Genomic DNA, 16,860 nt, shown 5'->3' on the forward strand with positions numbered 1-16,860 from the left:
TCAGCCTCCACACACAACTTCCCACCACTATCCTTGACTGGCCCTACTCTTACCCTAGTCATTCTTTTATTCCTGACATACCTATAGAAAGCTTTTGGGTTTTCCTTGATCCTACCTGCCAAAGACTTCTCATGTCCCCTCCTTGCTCGTCTCAGCTCTCTCTTTAGATCCTTCCTCGCTTCCTTGTAACTATCAAGCGCCCCAACTGAAACTTCACGCCTCATCTTCACATAGGCCTCCTTCTTCCTCTTAACAAGAGATTCCACTTCTTTGGTAAACCACGGTTCCCTCGCTCGACCCCTTCCTCCCTGCCTGACTGGTACGTACTTATCAAGAACATGCAATAGCTGTTCCTTGAACAAGCTCCACATATCCAGTGTGCCCAACCCTTGCAGCCTACTTCTCCAACCAACACATCCTAAGTCATGTCTAATGGCATCATAATTGCCCTTCCCCCAGCTATAACTCTTGCCCTGCGGGGTATACTTATCCCTATCCATCACTAACGTAAAGGTCACCGAATTGTGGTCACTGTTTCCAAAGTGCTCACCTACCTCCAGATCTAACACCTGGCCTGGTTCATTACCCAAAACCAAATCCAATGTGGCCTCACCTCTTGTTGGCCTGTCAACATATTGTGTCAGGAAACCCTCCTGCACACATTGTACAAAGAACGACCCATCTAATGTACTCGAACTATATCTTTTCCAGTCAATATTTGGAAAGTTAAAGTCTCCCATAACAACTACCCTGTTACTTTCGCTCTTTTCCAGAATCATCTTCGCCATCCTTTCCTCTACATCCCTAGAACTATTAGGTGGCCTATAGAAAACTCCCAACAGGGTGACCTCTCCTTTCCTGTTTCTAACCTCAGCCCATACTACCTCAGAAGAAGAGTCCCCATCTAGCATCCTTTCCGCCACCGTAATACTGTCCTTGACTAGCAGCGCCACACCTCCCCCTCTTTTGCCCCCTCCTCTGAGCTTACTAAAACACCTAAACCCCGGAACCTGCAACAACCATTCCTGTCCCTGCTCTATCCATGTCTCTGAAATGGCCACAACATCGAAGTCCCAGGTACCAACCCATGCTGCCAGTTCCCCTACCTTATTTCGTATACTCCTGGCATTGAAGTAGACACACTTCAAACCACCTACCTGAACACTGGCACCCTCCTGCGAAGTCAAATCTGTGCTCCTGACCTCTATACTCTCAATCTCCCGTACCCCAAAACTACAATCCAGGTTCCCATGCCCCTGCTGAATTAGTTTAAACCCCACCAAAGAGCACTAACAAATCTCCCCCCCAGGATATTGGTGCCCCTCAGGTTCAGATGTAGACCATCCTGTCTATAGAGGTCCCACCTTCCCCAGAAAGAGCCCCAGCTATCCAGAAATCTGAATCCCTCCCGCCTGCACCATCCCTGTAGCCACATGTTTAATTGCTCTCTCTCCCTATTCCTCATCTCACTATCACGTGGCACGGGCAACAACCCAGAGATAACAACTCTGTTTGTTCTCGCTCTGAGTATCCATCCTAGCTCCCTAAAGGCCTGCCTGACATCCTTATGTCGTTAGTGCCAATGTGGACTACGACTTGGGGCTGCTCCCCCTCCCCCTTAAGGACCCGGAAAACACGATCCGAGACATCACGTACCCTTGCACCTGGGAGGCAACATACCAAACGTGAGTCTCTCTCGCTCCCACAAAATCTCCTATCTGTGCCCCTGACTATTGAGTCCCCAATTACTAATGTTCTACTCCTTTCCCCCCTTCCCTTCTGAGCAACAGCGACAGACTCCGTGCCAGAAGCCCGTACCCCATGGCTTACCCCTGGTAAGTCCCCCCCCCACAAGTATCCAAAACGGTATACTTGTTACTCAGGGGAACGACTGCAGGGGGTCCCTGCACTGACTGCTTCTTCCCAGTCCCTCTTACAGTTACCCATCTATCTCCAGTCTTTGGTGTAACTACTTCCCTGAAGCTCCTATCTATGACCCCCTCTGCCTCCCGAATGATCCGAAGTTCATCCAGCTCAAGCTCCAGGTCCCTAACACGGTTTTTGAGGAGCTGGAGTTGGGTGCACTTCCCACAGATGAAATCAGCAGGGACACTGACGGCGTCCCTCACCTCAAACATTCTGCAGGAGGAGCATTGTACTGCCTTCCCTGACATCACCTCTAGATTTAAAAAAAACAAGAAAAAGAAAGGAAGAGCTTACCTGATATTACCTCAAACCCTGCTCCCGCTGAAAGGTAAGCAAATTTAAAGGCACTCACTCACCTTCACGACAGGCCCCTGCTCCCGCTTCCCAACCACCGTGGGGTGGGGGGGGTTGGTTAGAGGAGGAGGTAGGGTGGGAAACACTCACAAAGTGTTTCGGGTTTAACTATCACTTACCAACAGCCTCTCCACAAACCACCTTCAACTTAGGCTGACCACACGGCACGTATGCAAATTTCCCCAGAACAGCTGATCAGTAGCTCTGCTCTGCTGCCCTCTGCTGGATGATGATTATAAAGTGGAATTCTGTTCCATGGTTCCTAAAATAATTTGTACACTAATCTGATGTAATCTGAATCACCCCCATATTGTTTACAGAGTTCCTTCTGTTCTTTCTGTCGATATTTCAAGGTTTTTTGTGGAACTGGCCTGCACCAAGGATGGGAGATTTGTCACTATCAACAGCAACAGTAAGAATAGCTCGGAGGTCTGGTTATTAGATCGTTTGTATGGGATGGATAGCCCCAAGAATGTGCAAGAACGAGTCCCTGGGATAATTTACCATGTGGAACATTGGAGAAATGAGCTGTATATTCTGACCAATTATGGTTCAACAAAAGAATACAGAGTAAGTCCTAAAAAAGGGTTGAGCACCATGTATCATTACCAGTCAGCTTATGACTTGTAATTAAAGGGTGACCTGATAGCAACTATGTTAGTTGGTCTGCTCATTTGTTTTCTGTTATCCCTGGGGAATGTTTCATTGAGGTCACCAGGATCTTTGGGTGGGGGCATAGGAAAGGAGGAAGTTCACTTTGAAATTATTAGGGTCTGGCTCCTGGTGAGGCAATTTAACAACAAATGACGTAAGGAATTTCTTTATTACACATGAAATAGATTGCCAAATAAAATTTCCAGGCAAATATCTGGAAATCAAGACACATTTGGATGTTATGCTGAGAGTACACAATCATTCTGGACAACTGAGCTAAGTGTTCGTAGAATTAGAAGCATAGAATTTACAGTGCAGAAGGAGGCCATTCGCCCCATCGAGTCAGTACAGGCCCTTGGAAAGAGTGCCATACTTAAACCTACACCTCCATGGTATCCCCATAACTGCACCTAACCGATTTGGACACACAGGGCAATTTAGCATGGCCAATCCACCTAACCTGCACATCTTTGGACTGTGGGAGGAAACCGGAGGAAACCCACGCAGAATCGAGGAAAACGAGCAGACAGTGACCCAAGCTGGGAATCAACCCTGGAGCTGTGAAGCAACAGTGCTCACCACTGTGTTACCATGCCGCCCATTCCTTTTCTATAACTCATGATCAATAGGGCTAGTCGAAGGTTCCAACTGCCTGACCTCCCAAGCAAACGTGAGTATAGAAGGATGATTAAAAGCAAAATAATTGCAAAGGAAGCTGTTAAAGTGAAACAGTTAAAGTAGGTATGAATTTGTAGAATGACCATTTAATTACCTCTGACAGTATAAACATACTAATTAGGAACGGGAGTAGGCCACTCAGCCCGTTGAGCCAGTTCTACCATTCAATAAGATCATAGCTGATCTGACTGTAACCTCAAACTCACATTCCTTCCTACCCCGATAATCCTTCACCTCACTGTCAATCAATAATCTATCTAGCTATGCTTTAAGTATATTCAAACACTCTAGTTCCACTGCCTTTTCAGGAAGAGCTCCAGACACCTCACGATCCTCTGAGAGAATAAAATTCTCCTTATCTCTGCCTTAATTGAGCAACCCTTTATTTTTTAAAAATGATTGGTGCTTTGGTGCTCATTCGGTTGTGGTTTACACAAATAAAAAGTAATGAACAGGTTTTATCCCTTAAGATTTTTATTGTTTATTTTCTAAACAACAACTCAACACAGCAGAGTCAGCTCGGCTGAACGGTAATCCATTGAGTCAGAAAATTGTAGGTTTAACCACCAGTAAACTCTGGTGTGTTTGTTTTCGCACTTTCAAAGGCTCTGTGCCTGACCGAGGGACCCAGCTTCGGGCAACAGGACGGTGCGGGGTGCTGCCACAAACCACCCACGCCCTTGCTGCCAACCCTTCTCCACCACAACCACCTACCCCATGTCCCCATCCGGTGCCATCACTCACTTGTGCCAGGATTCCTCCTCAATGCAGCAACCACCTTCCCAGTGGCGCTGTTGAGTATAGAAGAGTTGCCAGCAGCTGGTTGTCCAGCAGCTCTTAGCAGGCGTGACTTCCACCCAGGGTCTTTGTTCCTGGGAGAAAGCACCACCACTGGTCTTTTAGGTGCCTGAATGGCAACGGCGCTTCTCAAAAAGAGGCAACACTGAAATCTTGCAACTCTCCAGCGGTGGCCGAGACCCCTATCACTTCTACAAGATTCCACCTGCTGTCTTTTGGATAAAATGTTTACACAAAGTTCTGCCTGATTAGGTGGACACAAAAGATCCAATTGAAAAAGAGCAGGGATTGTACCTTAGTGTTGTTACCAATATTTATCCTTCAAACAACCGCCTGAAAACGTTCTGGTTCTTTTTCTGATTTCTGTTTGTGGGATTTACATGCAAATTGGCTAATGTGTTTCCTTACATTTCAACGATGACCACACCAAAATTACTGAATTGATAGTAATGCACTTTGGGTGCTCTATGAATACATGCTTATTTTGCTTTTCTTGCAGACGGAAGAGAATCAAACAGAAAGTTATAGATGAAATGAGCTTATGGAACCAGAATGCAAAGATTTATTCAAGAACCTTTGAAAGAAAAGGAAGGTTGGAGGTGGGGTTGTAGTCTAGAATGGGTTATTTAATGTTGCAGATGATGATGGCAGTTTTGACTGGGGCAGATGGTAAGCTGTAAAAATAATTTGTAATATAATCTAGCATTGTGACGAGAAAAGGTAAACGGTCAAGTGTTAGGAAGAATGGCAATTAGGGAGCAGGATCTGGGCCTCACTCAATCCACCCATGCCAGACCTCTAATCCCTAGGCCCACTGCAACCTCTCTTTAATAAGCCTCAAAAGTCCACAGGTTGCAGCACCCAGACTCTTTCCAGGTTCTACCAAACCCAACAGAAACTTCAAGAGTACCAAGCCCAGAACCATGGGTCAATGATAGTTTGTTTCCCCATTTCCCATATCTGCTCCACACCTGCTGCCTTCCTGGAACTGTTATAATCTTCCCACCTTGTTGTGCCCTATGCTTGGCTTTAAAAAGTTAAGATCGAAATCAAACAAAGAATAATTATTCTTTACAATTTCTGTGAAAACCACTTCACTTAAACCTGAAAATACTGCCAGCATTCCTTTATTACTTTGTAATAAAAATAGAATATCACTTATTCAATTGCCAAATGGTGGACTTCCAGTGGCGACAGTTAGGAGAAGGTCGCACAAAAGATAGTTCCTGCCATGGTCTTTGTTTTTGAACTTTTTAAACCTGATTCCCGGGTATTTTAGTTATCAAAACCAGCCCATCATATGGGATAAGGAATTTGTCGGCGGAAATATAAATTTTTTCTCTAGCATGGCCAATCTACTTACCCTGCACATCTTTGGGTTGTGGGGGACACGGGGCGAATGTGCAAACTCCACATGGACAGTGACCCGGGGCAGGGGTCAAACCCAGGTCCTCGCCGCTGTGAGGCAGCAGTGCGAACCACTGCGCCACCATGCTGCCCCTTGTCGGTGGAAATATGTTGAAACCTATGAAGAAGGTTGGTGGCAAGAGGATTGCAAGGGGTAATTCTTAGACAGAGTGAGAAAGCCCATGAAGCTCAGCAGGAGGGGAGGCTGTTCATATCACGGTGGAAACGTTGATAGGAGTGATGGCGCAGGAGTTTGAAACACAGTTTGCAAAGCATTTTGAGGAACATGGCAGAGTGGTGATGGAAACCCTTAAACGGTCGATTGAGGAGGCACCTGGCCTGATTCGGGAGAAACTTCTTGAGGCGGTGAAGGAGCATGGAGAGGTGCTGAAGGGTGTGGAGGCAACCTTGTCGCGGCATGGTGATCGAGTCACCTCGTTGGAACATAGAACAGTACAGCACAGAACACTCTCTGAGTAAAGAACCTACCTCGGACATTCCTCCTATATCTCCCACCCTGAACCTTATAGTTATGCCCCCTTGTAACATCTACATCCACCTGAGGAAATAGTCTCTGAACGTCCACTCTATCTATCCCCCTCATCATCTTATAAACCTCTATTAAGTCGCCTCTCACCCTCCTCCACTCCAAAGAGAAAAGCCCTAGCTCCCTCAACCTTTTCTCATAAGACCTATCCTGCAAACCAGGCAGCATCCTGGTAAATCTCCTTTGCACCCTTTCCAAGCTGAGATGTTGCTGGTGCAGGAGAGGATCAAGACTCTTGAGGGCAAAAGTGGATGACTTTGGGAAGGGGTGGGTGCGGTTACCTTTGCTAGCTGTAAAGTTTCAGCTAATGAATGGTAGTCTGGTGGGGGGTTGGCTGAGGCTTGTTGGACCTGCTTGGACAAAGTTCAAGTAGGGCTAGCTTCTTTGTTTGATGGAGTGGGGAGGGGGCTGTTTCTCTGGAAAGCTTTTTTCAGGTTTGGGGGGTGGGGAGGGGGAATCTGACTGGGACTAAGGGCTTTTCTTTGTCTCATCTTAAGGGTGGGTTTGGTGGCTGTCTTGGGTGGGTCCGTGGTGACCTATGTCTTCTATCTTCAGGAATTTCTCACAGTCAATGGGTCTTGGGGGGGGGGGGGGGGGGGGGGGGTAGAGTTTGTAAATGATGTTTCCTTTTATGGATTTGTTTATTTTGCGTTTCATAAAATGAAAACTTTTAATAAGCACCTTTTTTAAATTAGCAAATGGGAGTGACACTGATTTTATATATATGTAATTTTGTGTGAGATATATATATATATAGAAAGTTAATACTTCATTGTCTTCTCTGGATGCAGCAAAATAATGCACTACATTTAGAAGATATAAAACTGCTGTGCCATGTTGGTATGTTCATTGTGGTCTTTTTAAAAATTCATTCTTAGAATGTGTGTATTGCTCGAAAGGTCAACATTTATTGCTGATCCCTAATTGCCCTTGAGAAGATGGTGGTGAACCACCTTGAACTACTGCAGTCCATGTGATGTAGTTGCACCCATAGTGCTGTTTTGAAGGAGTCCAAAGATGTTCAGCCCTTGATGGTGGAGGAATAGCATTATAGTTCCAAATCAAGGGGTGGCGCAGTGCCAAGGATCCGGGTTCGATCCCGGCCCTGGGCCACTGTTGTTGTGGAGTTGGCACATTCTCCCCGCATCTGCGTGGGTCTCGCCCCCACAACCCAAAGATGTGCAGGGTAGGTGGACTGGCAACGCTACATTGCCCCTTCATTGGAAAAATTATTTTAAAAAATAGTTTCAAATCAAGATTGCGAGTAACTTGGAGGTGGTGCTCCTGAGTATTTGATGCCCTTGCCCTTCTAGGTAGGAGATGTTGTGGGCTTAAGCTGCTGTCAAAGGCGTGTTGGTGAGTTGCTGCAGTGCATCAATAGATCTGTGAATGGTACACACGACTGCCACTGTACACCAGTGGTGGAGGGAGTGAATGTTTTAACTTCTGGATGGGATGCCATTCAAGCATGTCTTGTGATTCTGAGTTGCTGAACTGCAACTCATCCAGTTAAGTGGAAGAATTCCACCACATTCTTGACTTTACCTTGTAGATAGTAAATGGGCTTTGAAGAGTCAGCAGATGCGTTTCTCGCTGCAGAATTACCAGCCTTTGACCTGCTCTCTTAATCTGCAGCATTAATATAGATGATCAAGTTAAGTTTCTGGCCAATTGTGATTCTCAGTATTTTAACGGTAATTAAAATTCCAAGACTTTATTGGCGGATGATGCAGCGATAGTAATTCTGTTAAATGGCAGGGGGAGCTGATTAGATTCTCTCTTGTTGGAGCTGGTCATTACTTCGCACTTGTGTGACACAATTGTCAGTTGTCACTTATCAGCCTGAGCCTGAATATTGTTCCAGCCTTGCTGAATCCTGGCACAGATTGGTAAATGTTCAAACTTTCTGGGTAGACGACTAAACGTGTTAAAGCCTGGAAGTTTGCAACAATTTTCAGCTCACAGCAAGTGAAGTATAACCTTGACCTAAAAGAAAGCGTACATAAGGTATACTGTAACAGTCCAGTTGTTAGAACAATAAGGTGGCAGCAGTCCAAGTTGTTAGATCAGTGATGACAACAGTCTGTCCTGTAAACAAATGGAAAGTACCACATGCTCGCTCATGTGCATGAAAATCAAAAAGTAATAGATATCCAAATTTATACAATTATAACATCCGTGTGCATCGCTTAATTTGAATTAAATACAGCATATGGGGATTAATTTTTATCTAAATGCATTGTATCAGTGTCAGAGGCTGAGCATCCATTTAACTCGTGTCATAGAATGTGGATTGCACTGATCAATACATAAAAATGGCCAGGAGGCAGACTTTGGGGAATTGCATTATGGCAGTCCTTCACAGTTCAGACTTCTCCAACTGTACACTTAATAAACAGAATTTGTCTTTCTGCCGCGAACTTAATCATTCATCCGTACATCACCGTGGCTTTACTAAAGTATGTTTGGGGAGATGGTGTATTTCGTATTTGGTTTACTCATTTCACATTTAAGTCACGTAGAATCTCTCAGGTGCACTCGTATTGCAGATTTATTGAAAAAATGTCTGATATCATAGGTCAGGTGCATTTTTTTGCAGCTATAGAAGCCATACTGTAATTGGGTGCAATTTGCTTTTTAGAGGTGGTGAAAATATTTACTTTTTTGCCTTGTGTGAGTAATTTTTGGGTTCTGATTTGTTACAATCATTAATAAATTCAAATAAAGGTGTCAATGCATCCAAGCATTGTAGATAGATAGAGAAATACAGCACAGAACAGGCCCTTCGGCCCACGATATTGTGCCGAACTTTTGTCCTAGGTTAATCAGAGAATTTTGGACACTAAGGGCAATTTTTCATGGCCAATCCACCCAACCTGCACAACTTTGTACAGCTGGCATACGGGATGCTATTCAAGCAGTGATGAAGGGAGCAGGCCATTGTGATTAAATAAATAAATTGAGCAGTGTGGTTTTAACTCATAAAAAGGAGTGTGTAGTATTCTCAGCTGAACTTTCTACTGCAGTAAGTTGCGAGCTGACCATCTTCTTGGTCCCTCGAGAACGAGGATGACTTGCTTACACTCCATTTCACTGAGTTCTGGAATGACTGATCAGTCCAATGCATGATCTGCAGACCCAGCCACATGCAGGGCAGGTGGTGTTTGAAGGGTGGGGTAGATGGGTTACATGGAGATTTGTACGCTCCATTTGAGGCCTCGATTTCGCCTCTGCATGTTCCCAACAAAGTCACTCACAAGTGTCATCTGCATACCAAAGCTCCGAGATTGAGCTTGGAGTGGTTTTGAATTGGAGGCCGTTTCCTGTCTGTTCTGTAGATTATTCCACTCATGGATAATCTGCTGGTGGTGAGATGCAGTATTGTAGTGAGGAGCACGGAGATGGTTGTTGGTGCAATGACACAGCCTTATTGACATTAAAAATGAAGTGGGTTCAGAAACATGGTGGTGGAGGGGGTTGATTTTGGTTTGGATCTACTGATCCAGATCTGCTTCTTTGTGGACTTTACCTTGTTCCATTACATTTGCCTCACTTTTTAAAATCCTACTATCTCCCTGCCTCTGTCTACTGCCTCACAATTTCTTATGGAAAAGTCCTCTCCACTTTTTCTCCCTCTGCCTTTCCGATAAAGAGGAAGAGCCACCCTGGACCACTCTCATGCAGTTCCCTGCTGCTTACTATAGAACAGCACTGACACAGGCAAAAGACTTGGTATGAATCATCTGTCTGCTCAGTTGGGTAAATTCATTCAGCTGAAGAATGCTTGCATGAGGGAATACAAAAGGAGAATAGGAAGAAAAGTACATTTCTTGGGGTTAGAGGAGAGTAAAATGACACCAACGAAAATACATCTCCATAAAGAAAACACATTTATTTTGAAATGTTGAATGGGGTTGTATGAAAAGTTATTTTTTGATTTTGTGTTCCTCTCGGGGAGCATCGAGTCATTACTGTACAGAAGGAGGCCATCAAGCCCATTCTAACTCTGTCGAACAATCTAGCCAATCTAATTCCCCCACTCCATCAATGAACTGGAGACAATATCAGATAATTGTGCATTTACTGCAGACAATTTCTTGACCATTAATTTTTAAAAATATGTAACGTGCATCTGAATTTCCAACATGTACCTCCTGTCTGTAACAGATAGAAACACTTCAATTGTTGAGGGAACTCTTCCTAAGTTCTGAATTCTTGTGTTTTTCTTTAGCTGATGAAGGCACCAGTTTCTTCCCCTGGAATGAAGAACTGGCAGATGGTTTATGCAGTGAAAGAAAAAAACAAGTTAATCGATATGGAATTGTTCAAGGATCACTGCATAATGATACTGAAGTGTTATGGTAACTTGTATCTACAAGTGTTTTCTCTCAGTGAACCAAAAGCTGTTAAGTGCATCCAGGTATGTGGGGAATTCCTAGTATTTTTGGCCCATTACCATGCTGCAGACAACACTTCAATAGTGAGAACTTGTTGGTGAACTGCAAGGGGGTTTTAATGTGGCTATCATGTTCTGAATAAAGATGTAGGTATGACAAATTCTGAAACATGCCATGTTTGTCAGCAGCTTTTTAAAATCAATTGTCCTGGTTTTGACAGCTTCCTCCTTAACTGAGGGCGATTCCCTGCAGTGAAATTCCTCATTGAATAGCCAGAAGCTACTGACCTGATCGCATCGTTATTTAAAGCTGACATCGCTGACTCTCAAAATTTGCAGCACTTACGGAGGAAAGCAATTATCCTTTTTTATTTTTTTGTTAAGAGCATTTTCATTTTCTGCTAATTAACTATTTTCTGCCCACCCGTTTTTCGGATTCTTTGCACAAATCACCACGCATGAAAATTGCTACTACTACAAATAACAATGTCAGAAGCACATAAAGCTGTTTCCTCAAAGTGGTCCATGAGCTAAAATTTATTAGGTAGAAGTGACAAAGTACATTCAAGTACATATACAAAGATTAAAAGCAGAAACTTAAAAGTTGCATCTTTCTGATTTAAGGTGCTTAAAACTTGAGGTTTGGTTTAGCGGCGTCTGGCTTCTGCAGTCAACTGGTCGGTGTTTGCCTTTTCCAGGTGGACTCAACAGATCAGCAGGGCAAGGCCTCCACATGGAATGGGGCAAAAGTGACTAAATGGTGTGGGATGGAAGTGACCTCGAGGCCAGAAAGGGGAAGAGTGTCTCAGAGGAGGTCATAAGTGAGCAGGGACCTCACATCTTTGTCCCGAAGTCCTTTTTTAAAAGGTAAATAGGATAATTTGGGGGCCTGTTTGGGGCAGGAAAGACCCCACGAGCGTGGAGGGTGTTTTTGGAAAGGGGAAGTGGAGGGGGGCTGACTTTGCCGAGTTTGCAGAATTATTATTGGGTGGCGAACATCACAATGGTGAGGAAATGGGCAGTGGAGGAGGGGTCGATATGGGGGCCAATGGAGGAGGGATCGTGAGGAGGGATTGTGTAAGGGGACGTGTCTGAGGGCACTTGTTGGCAGCCCTTGCGTTCTCACCAGTCCGGTATTCCATGAGCCCAGTGGTGGTTTCAGCGTTGCGGGTGTGGAGCCAATGCAGGCAACATTTCGGGTTAGAGGGCATGTCGTGGGCACTGATATTTTGACAATCTCACGTTTGTGATCATGGTGCTGGATCATAGGAACATTCGGATTGGGAGCAGAAATAGGCAAGTCAGCCCTTCGAGCTGCTCCACTATTCAGTCAGATCATGGCTGATCCCTTCCTGGCCTCAAATTCACCTCCCCACCTGTTCCCCATATCCCTTTCATTTTTAATCAGAAATAAATCTATCTCCTTCATGAAACCATTTCATGACTCTGATTCCACCACAATATTGGGCAGCGAGATCCACAAATTCACCACACTCTGCGAGATGCCGTTCCTCCTCATTTCAGTTCTAAATGTACCACCTCTCAACCAATATCCATGACCTGTCATTCTAGATTGCCTCACAAGGGGGAACATTTGGTCTAGTTTACTTTATCAATCCCTTTTAGTATTTTATATATCTCGATCAGATCCCCTCTCATCCTTCTAAACTTCAGCGAGTAAATGCCAAACTGTTTAATCTCTCCTCACATGTCTACCCTTTCATCCCCGGAATCAGTCTGGTGAACATCCCCTGAACTGCCTCAAATGCCACCACATCCTTCCTCAAATACGGAGCCAAAATTGGACACAATACTCCATATGTGAATGCGAGGTTCCAGGGATAGCGGCAGGTGGGGATAGAGTACTCCAGGGACTTGTTTATAGGGGGCAAGTATGAACTGCCCAAGGAAATGGCTTCAGATACCTGCAGATGCGGGACTTTGTAAAAACAGAGGTGCAGTCCTTCTCGGTGCTGCAGCCTCCGATCTTGCAAGACAAGCTGTTGTTGAAGGATGATATTGGGGACGGGAGAGTGTTGGACACCTACAGTGAGCTGATGGAGAGAGAGGACACTCGGGTGGAGGATATCAAGCAGAAATGGGAGGAGGAGTTGCATGGGGAGGGGCATGCAAAGAGACCCTGCGGAGGACGTAAACATCCTCGTCATGTTAGAGGTTAAGCCTCATCCAGTTTAAGGTGGTGCACAGGGCCCATCTTAATGAGCCGTTTTTTTGCATGGGTGGAAGATTTGGATTTGATTTATTGTCACCTGTACCGAGATACGATGAAAAGTAATGTTCTGCATTCAGTTCAGATCGTTCCATAAATGAAAAAACATAGGACGATCCAGGCCCCAGGTCGCTGTCGTGTAGAGTTTGCACATTCTCCCCGTGCCTGTGTGGGTTTCACCCTCGTAACCCAAAGATGTGCAGGTTAGGTGGATTGGCCACACTAAAAATTGCCCCTTAATTGGAAAAAAAATAATTGGGTAATCTAAATTTTTTTTAAAACATAGGACATCAATAAATGTGCAATGTAAATACATAAACACAGGCATCTGGTGAAGCATACGGAGTGTAGTACGACTCCATAGAGAAGATCTGTGAAGAGATCAGTTCAGTCCATAAGAGGGTCATTCAGGAGTCTGGTAACAATGGGGACAAAGCTGTTTTTGAATCTGTTAGTGCATGTTCTCAGACATTTGTATCTCCTGCCCAATGGAAAAGGTTGGAAGAGAGAATAACCTGCATGGGAGAGGTCTTTCATTATGTTGCCGGCTTTCCCAAGGCAGCGGGAGGTGTGACAGAGTCAATGGATGGGAGGTGGTTTCGCTTGATGGACTGGGCTATGTTCAAGACATTCAGTAGTTTCTTATCGTCTTGTGCTGGGCAGTTGCCAAACCAGGCTGTGATGCAGCCAGATAGGATTCTTTCTATGGTGCATCTGTAAAAAGTGACAAGAGTCAATGTGGGCATGCCGAATTTCCTTTGTTTCCTGAGGAAGTCTAGGCGGTGTTGTGCTTTCTTAGTGGTAACGTTGAGTTAGGTGGACTTGGACAGATTGTTGGTGATGTGCATACCAGGAATTTGAAGCTGTCAACTATCTCCACCTTGGCATCATTGATGCAGACGGGGTGTGCACGATACTTCACTTCCTGAAGTCAGTGACCAACTCCTTAGTTTTGCTGACATTGAGGGAGAGATTGTTGTTGTTACACCACGACCTGGGTCCTCTATCTCCCTCCTATACTCTGCCTCATTGTTGTTTGAGATCCAACTCACTACGGTCGTATCAGACTTGTAGATGGAGTTGGAGCCAAACTTTGCCACACAGTCGCATGTGTGTATAAGGAGTATAGTAGGGGGCTAAGTACACAGCTTTGCGGGGCTCCAGCATTGAGGACTATCGTGGAGGTGGTGTTGTTCTTTATCCTTACTGATTGTGCGCTATGGGTCAGGAAGTCGAGGATCCAGTTTCAGAGTGAGGAGCCAAGTCCTAGGTTTTGGAGTTTTGATATGAGCTTGGCTGGGATTATAGTTTTGAAGGTGGAGCTGCAGTCAATGAATAGGTGTCTGAAGTTGGAGTCCTTGTTGTCAAGATTCTCCAGGGATGAATGTAGGGCCAGGGAGATGGCGTCTCCTGTGGACCGGTTGTAGAGGTATGCGAATTGCATTGGATCAAGGCATCTGGGAGTATCAGGAGAAAGCAGGATTCAGCTATTGAGTTGGATGATCAGCCATGATCATGATAAATGGCGGAGCAGACTCGAAGGGCCAAAAGGCCTCCTGCTGCTCCTATCTCCTATGTATCTATGTTTCATGACCAACCTCTCAAAGCACTTCAGAATGATAGATGTCACGGCCACTGGATGGTAGTCGTTGAGGCACGTTACCTGGTTCTTCTTTGGATGGTCTTGAAGCAGACGCAATCTCGGAGCAGAGTAGGAAGAGGTTGAAGATGTCCGTGAACACACCCGCCAGTTGGTCTGCGCAGGATCTGAGAGCACGACCAGGGACTCTTCATGACCCATTGCTTTCCAAGGATTCATTTTCAAGAAGGCCGATCAGACTTTGAAGCTGTGACGGTAGTTATGGGTGTGTCCGAGGCTGCTGGGGCAGTTGGCAACAGTTTGTTGATTTCCTACTCGAAACGAGCATAGAACACATTGAATTCATCGGGAAGGGGTATGTTGCTGCTGGTGAGTCTACTCTGCTTTGCTTTGTAGCCCGTTATGTTGCTTAAGCCTTGCCGCAACTGATGAGAGTCCATGGCCGGGATTCTCCAATCCCGCAGCCAAGTTCCAATGCCGGTGTGAAAAGCTCCGGCGTCAACGGTCCCCAATATTGAGGAATGCTCCCCTTCCTAGGGGGCTAGGTCGGCGGTGGAATGGTCCTCGCAGCTCCAGCCGGCGCGGAATGGCAGGCGCGAGTTCGCACATACGCACTGCGCCCGGCGTGATTCCGGCAATGGGCGCTGCAGCCGGTGTGATTCCACACATGCATGGGGGTTCACTTCTCCGCGCCGGCCCCCGGGCATTTGTTGTCACTTGCATTCTCGCAAACAGGCATGAGAGAAGGCAGAGATAAATGTGATTGCAGTGCCAGGCTTAAACCATCGAGCAAGGGGCAGCAGGGCCCCCTCCAGATGCAGAGGATGGGTATCACGGACATGGCGCCTAGGGCCCTTAGAGACTGAGGCTTGATGGACCTTGCTTGTCGTATCTACAGATGAGTGAGAGACAGTGTCGCCAAAGGCTCCGCATGTCCAGTGATACTGTGACTCACATTTCCCACATTCTCCACTGCCGCCGGGGGACTGTGAGGCCGTTCATTACCAGTGGCTCTGCAATAATGGCTGCATTTAACATCCAAGTTAATGGCTCCTACCAGGGCTCTACAGGGTACCTGTGCAGGATCTCCCAAGTGTCAATGCACAATTGCATACATGAGGTGACAGATGTAGTTTTTTGTGAAGACCCACACATGCACTTTGCTAATGATCAAAAGAGACAGCAGGCCAGAACTCTGGGCTTTGCTGAGATTGCCCGTTTTCCACATATACATGATGCCATTTACTGCAATTGGGTGGCTATCAAAGCTCCCTAGCAACAGGTACTCCAATACGTGAGCAGGAAAGGATTCCACTTGCTCAGTATTTGGTTGGTATGTGACCATAAGAGGCAAAAAATCCAGGTGTGTGTGTGAGATACCAGAACGGAGCAACTGATCTATCTTGGGCAGATCAAGATCCCTGACATCTTTGGATCAGACAGAATTGAGGGTTGGCTTCTCCTTGACAGAGTATTCACACAAAGGACCTGATTGATGATGTCCATGTAGCGACCACAAAGCCCAGCAGAAAGAAGGTACACCAATGCTCATATCACTACCTGATCGGGCAGAGCATTGGCATCTTGAAGATGCAGTTTAAGTGCTTTAATAGATCTGGCAGAGTATTCTGATACACTTGCCAAACGGTCTCCTGGATCATTGTCTGCTGCACATTGCACAACCTGGTGCTGCAAAGGGGTTGGACTTTCCAGATCAGACATACACGTCTCTAACTAATGAGGAGGACATTGAAAGAGATGAAGGCAAAGAGTTCAAGGAAGCAAAGGCTGCAGGGGAAGAATTATGGGCAGCACGGTAGCACAAGTGGATAGCACTGTGGCTTCACAGCAGCAGAGTCCCAGGGTCAATTCCCCGCTGGGTCACTGTCTGTGAGGAGTCTGCACGTTCTCCCCGTGTCTGCATGGGTTTCCTCCGGGTGCTCCGGTTTCCTCCCACAGTCCAAAGATGTGCAGGTTAGGCGGATTGGCCATGATAAATTGCCCTCAGTGACCAAAAAGGTTAGGAGGGGTGATTGGGTTACGGGGATAGGGTAGAAGTAAGGGCTTAAGTGGTTCGGTGCAGACTCGATGGGCCGAATAGCCTCCTTCTGCACTGTATGTTCTGCGTTCTATAGCATGGGCCAGATGAGGCAGGCATGCACATGAGATCCTCATAGCTACCAGAGAACGATGACGAGTAGTAGTCTACATCCTCTTGGACAAGTGGACACACGTCACACCAGCATTGCTAACCCTATCCTTGCAACCAA

The 16,860-nt window shown here is 45.8% G+C and overlaps 1 protein-coding gene across 1 annotated transcript in view; it reads left to right on the top strand.

The window, feature by feature from the left end:
- The window catches only part of prepl (prolyl endopeptidase like), a 58,267-nt gene that overhangs the window by 15,828 nt on the left and 25,579 nt on the right, over positions 1–16,860 (top strand). Inside the window, 2 exon segments of the mRNA XM_038813417.1 lie at positions 2,634–2,850; positions 10,596–10,784. Coding sequence (XP_038669345.1) covers positions 2,634–2,850; positions 10,596–10,784 — 406 coding nt within the window.

This window comes from Scyliorhinus canicula, chromosome 1 (genome assembly GCF_902713615.1).
Source record: "Scyliorhinus canicula chromosome 1, sScyCan1.1, whole genome shotgun sequence".
NCBI lineage: Eukaryota > Metazoa > Chordata > Chondrichthyes > Carcharhiniformes > Scyliorhinidae > Scyliorhinus > Scyliorhinus canicula.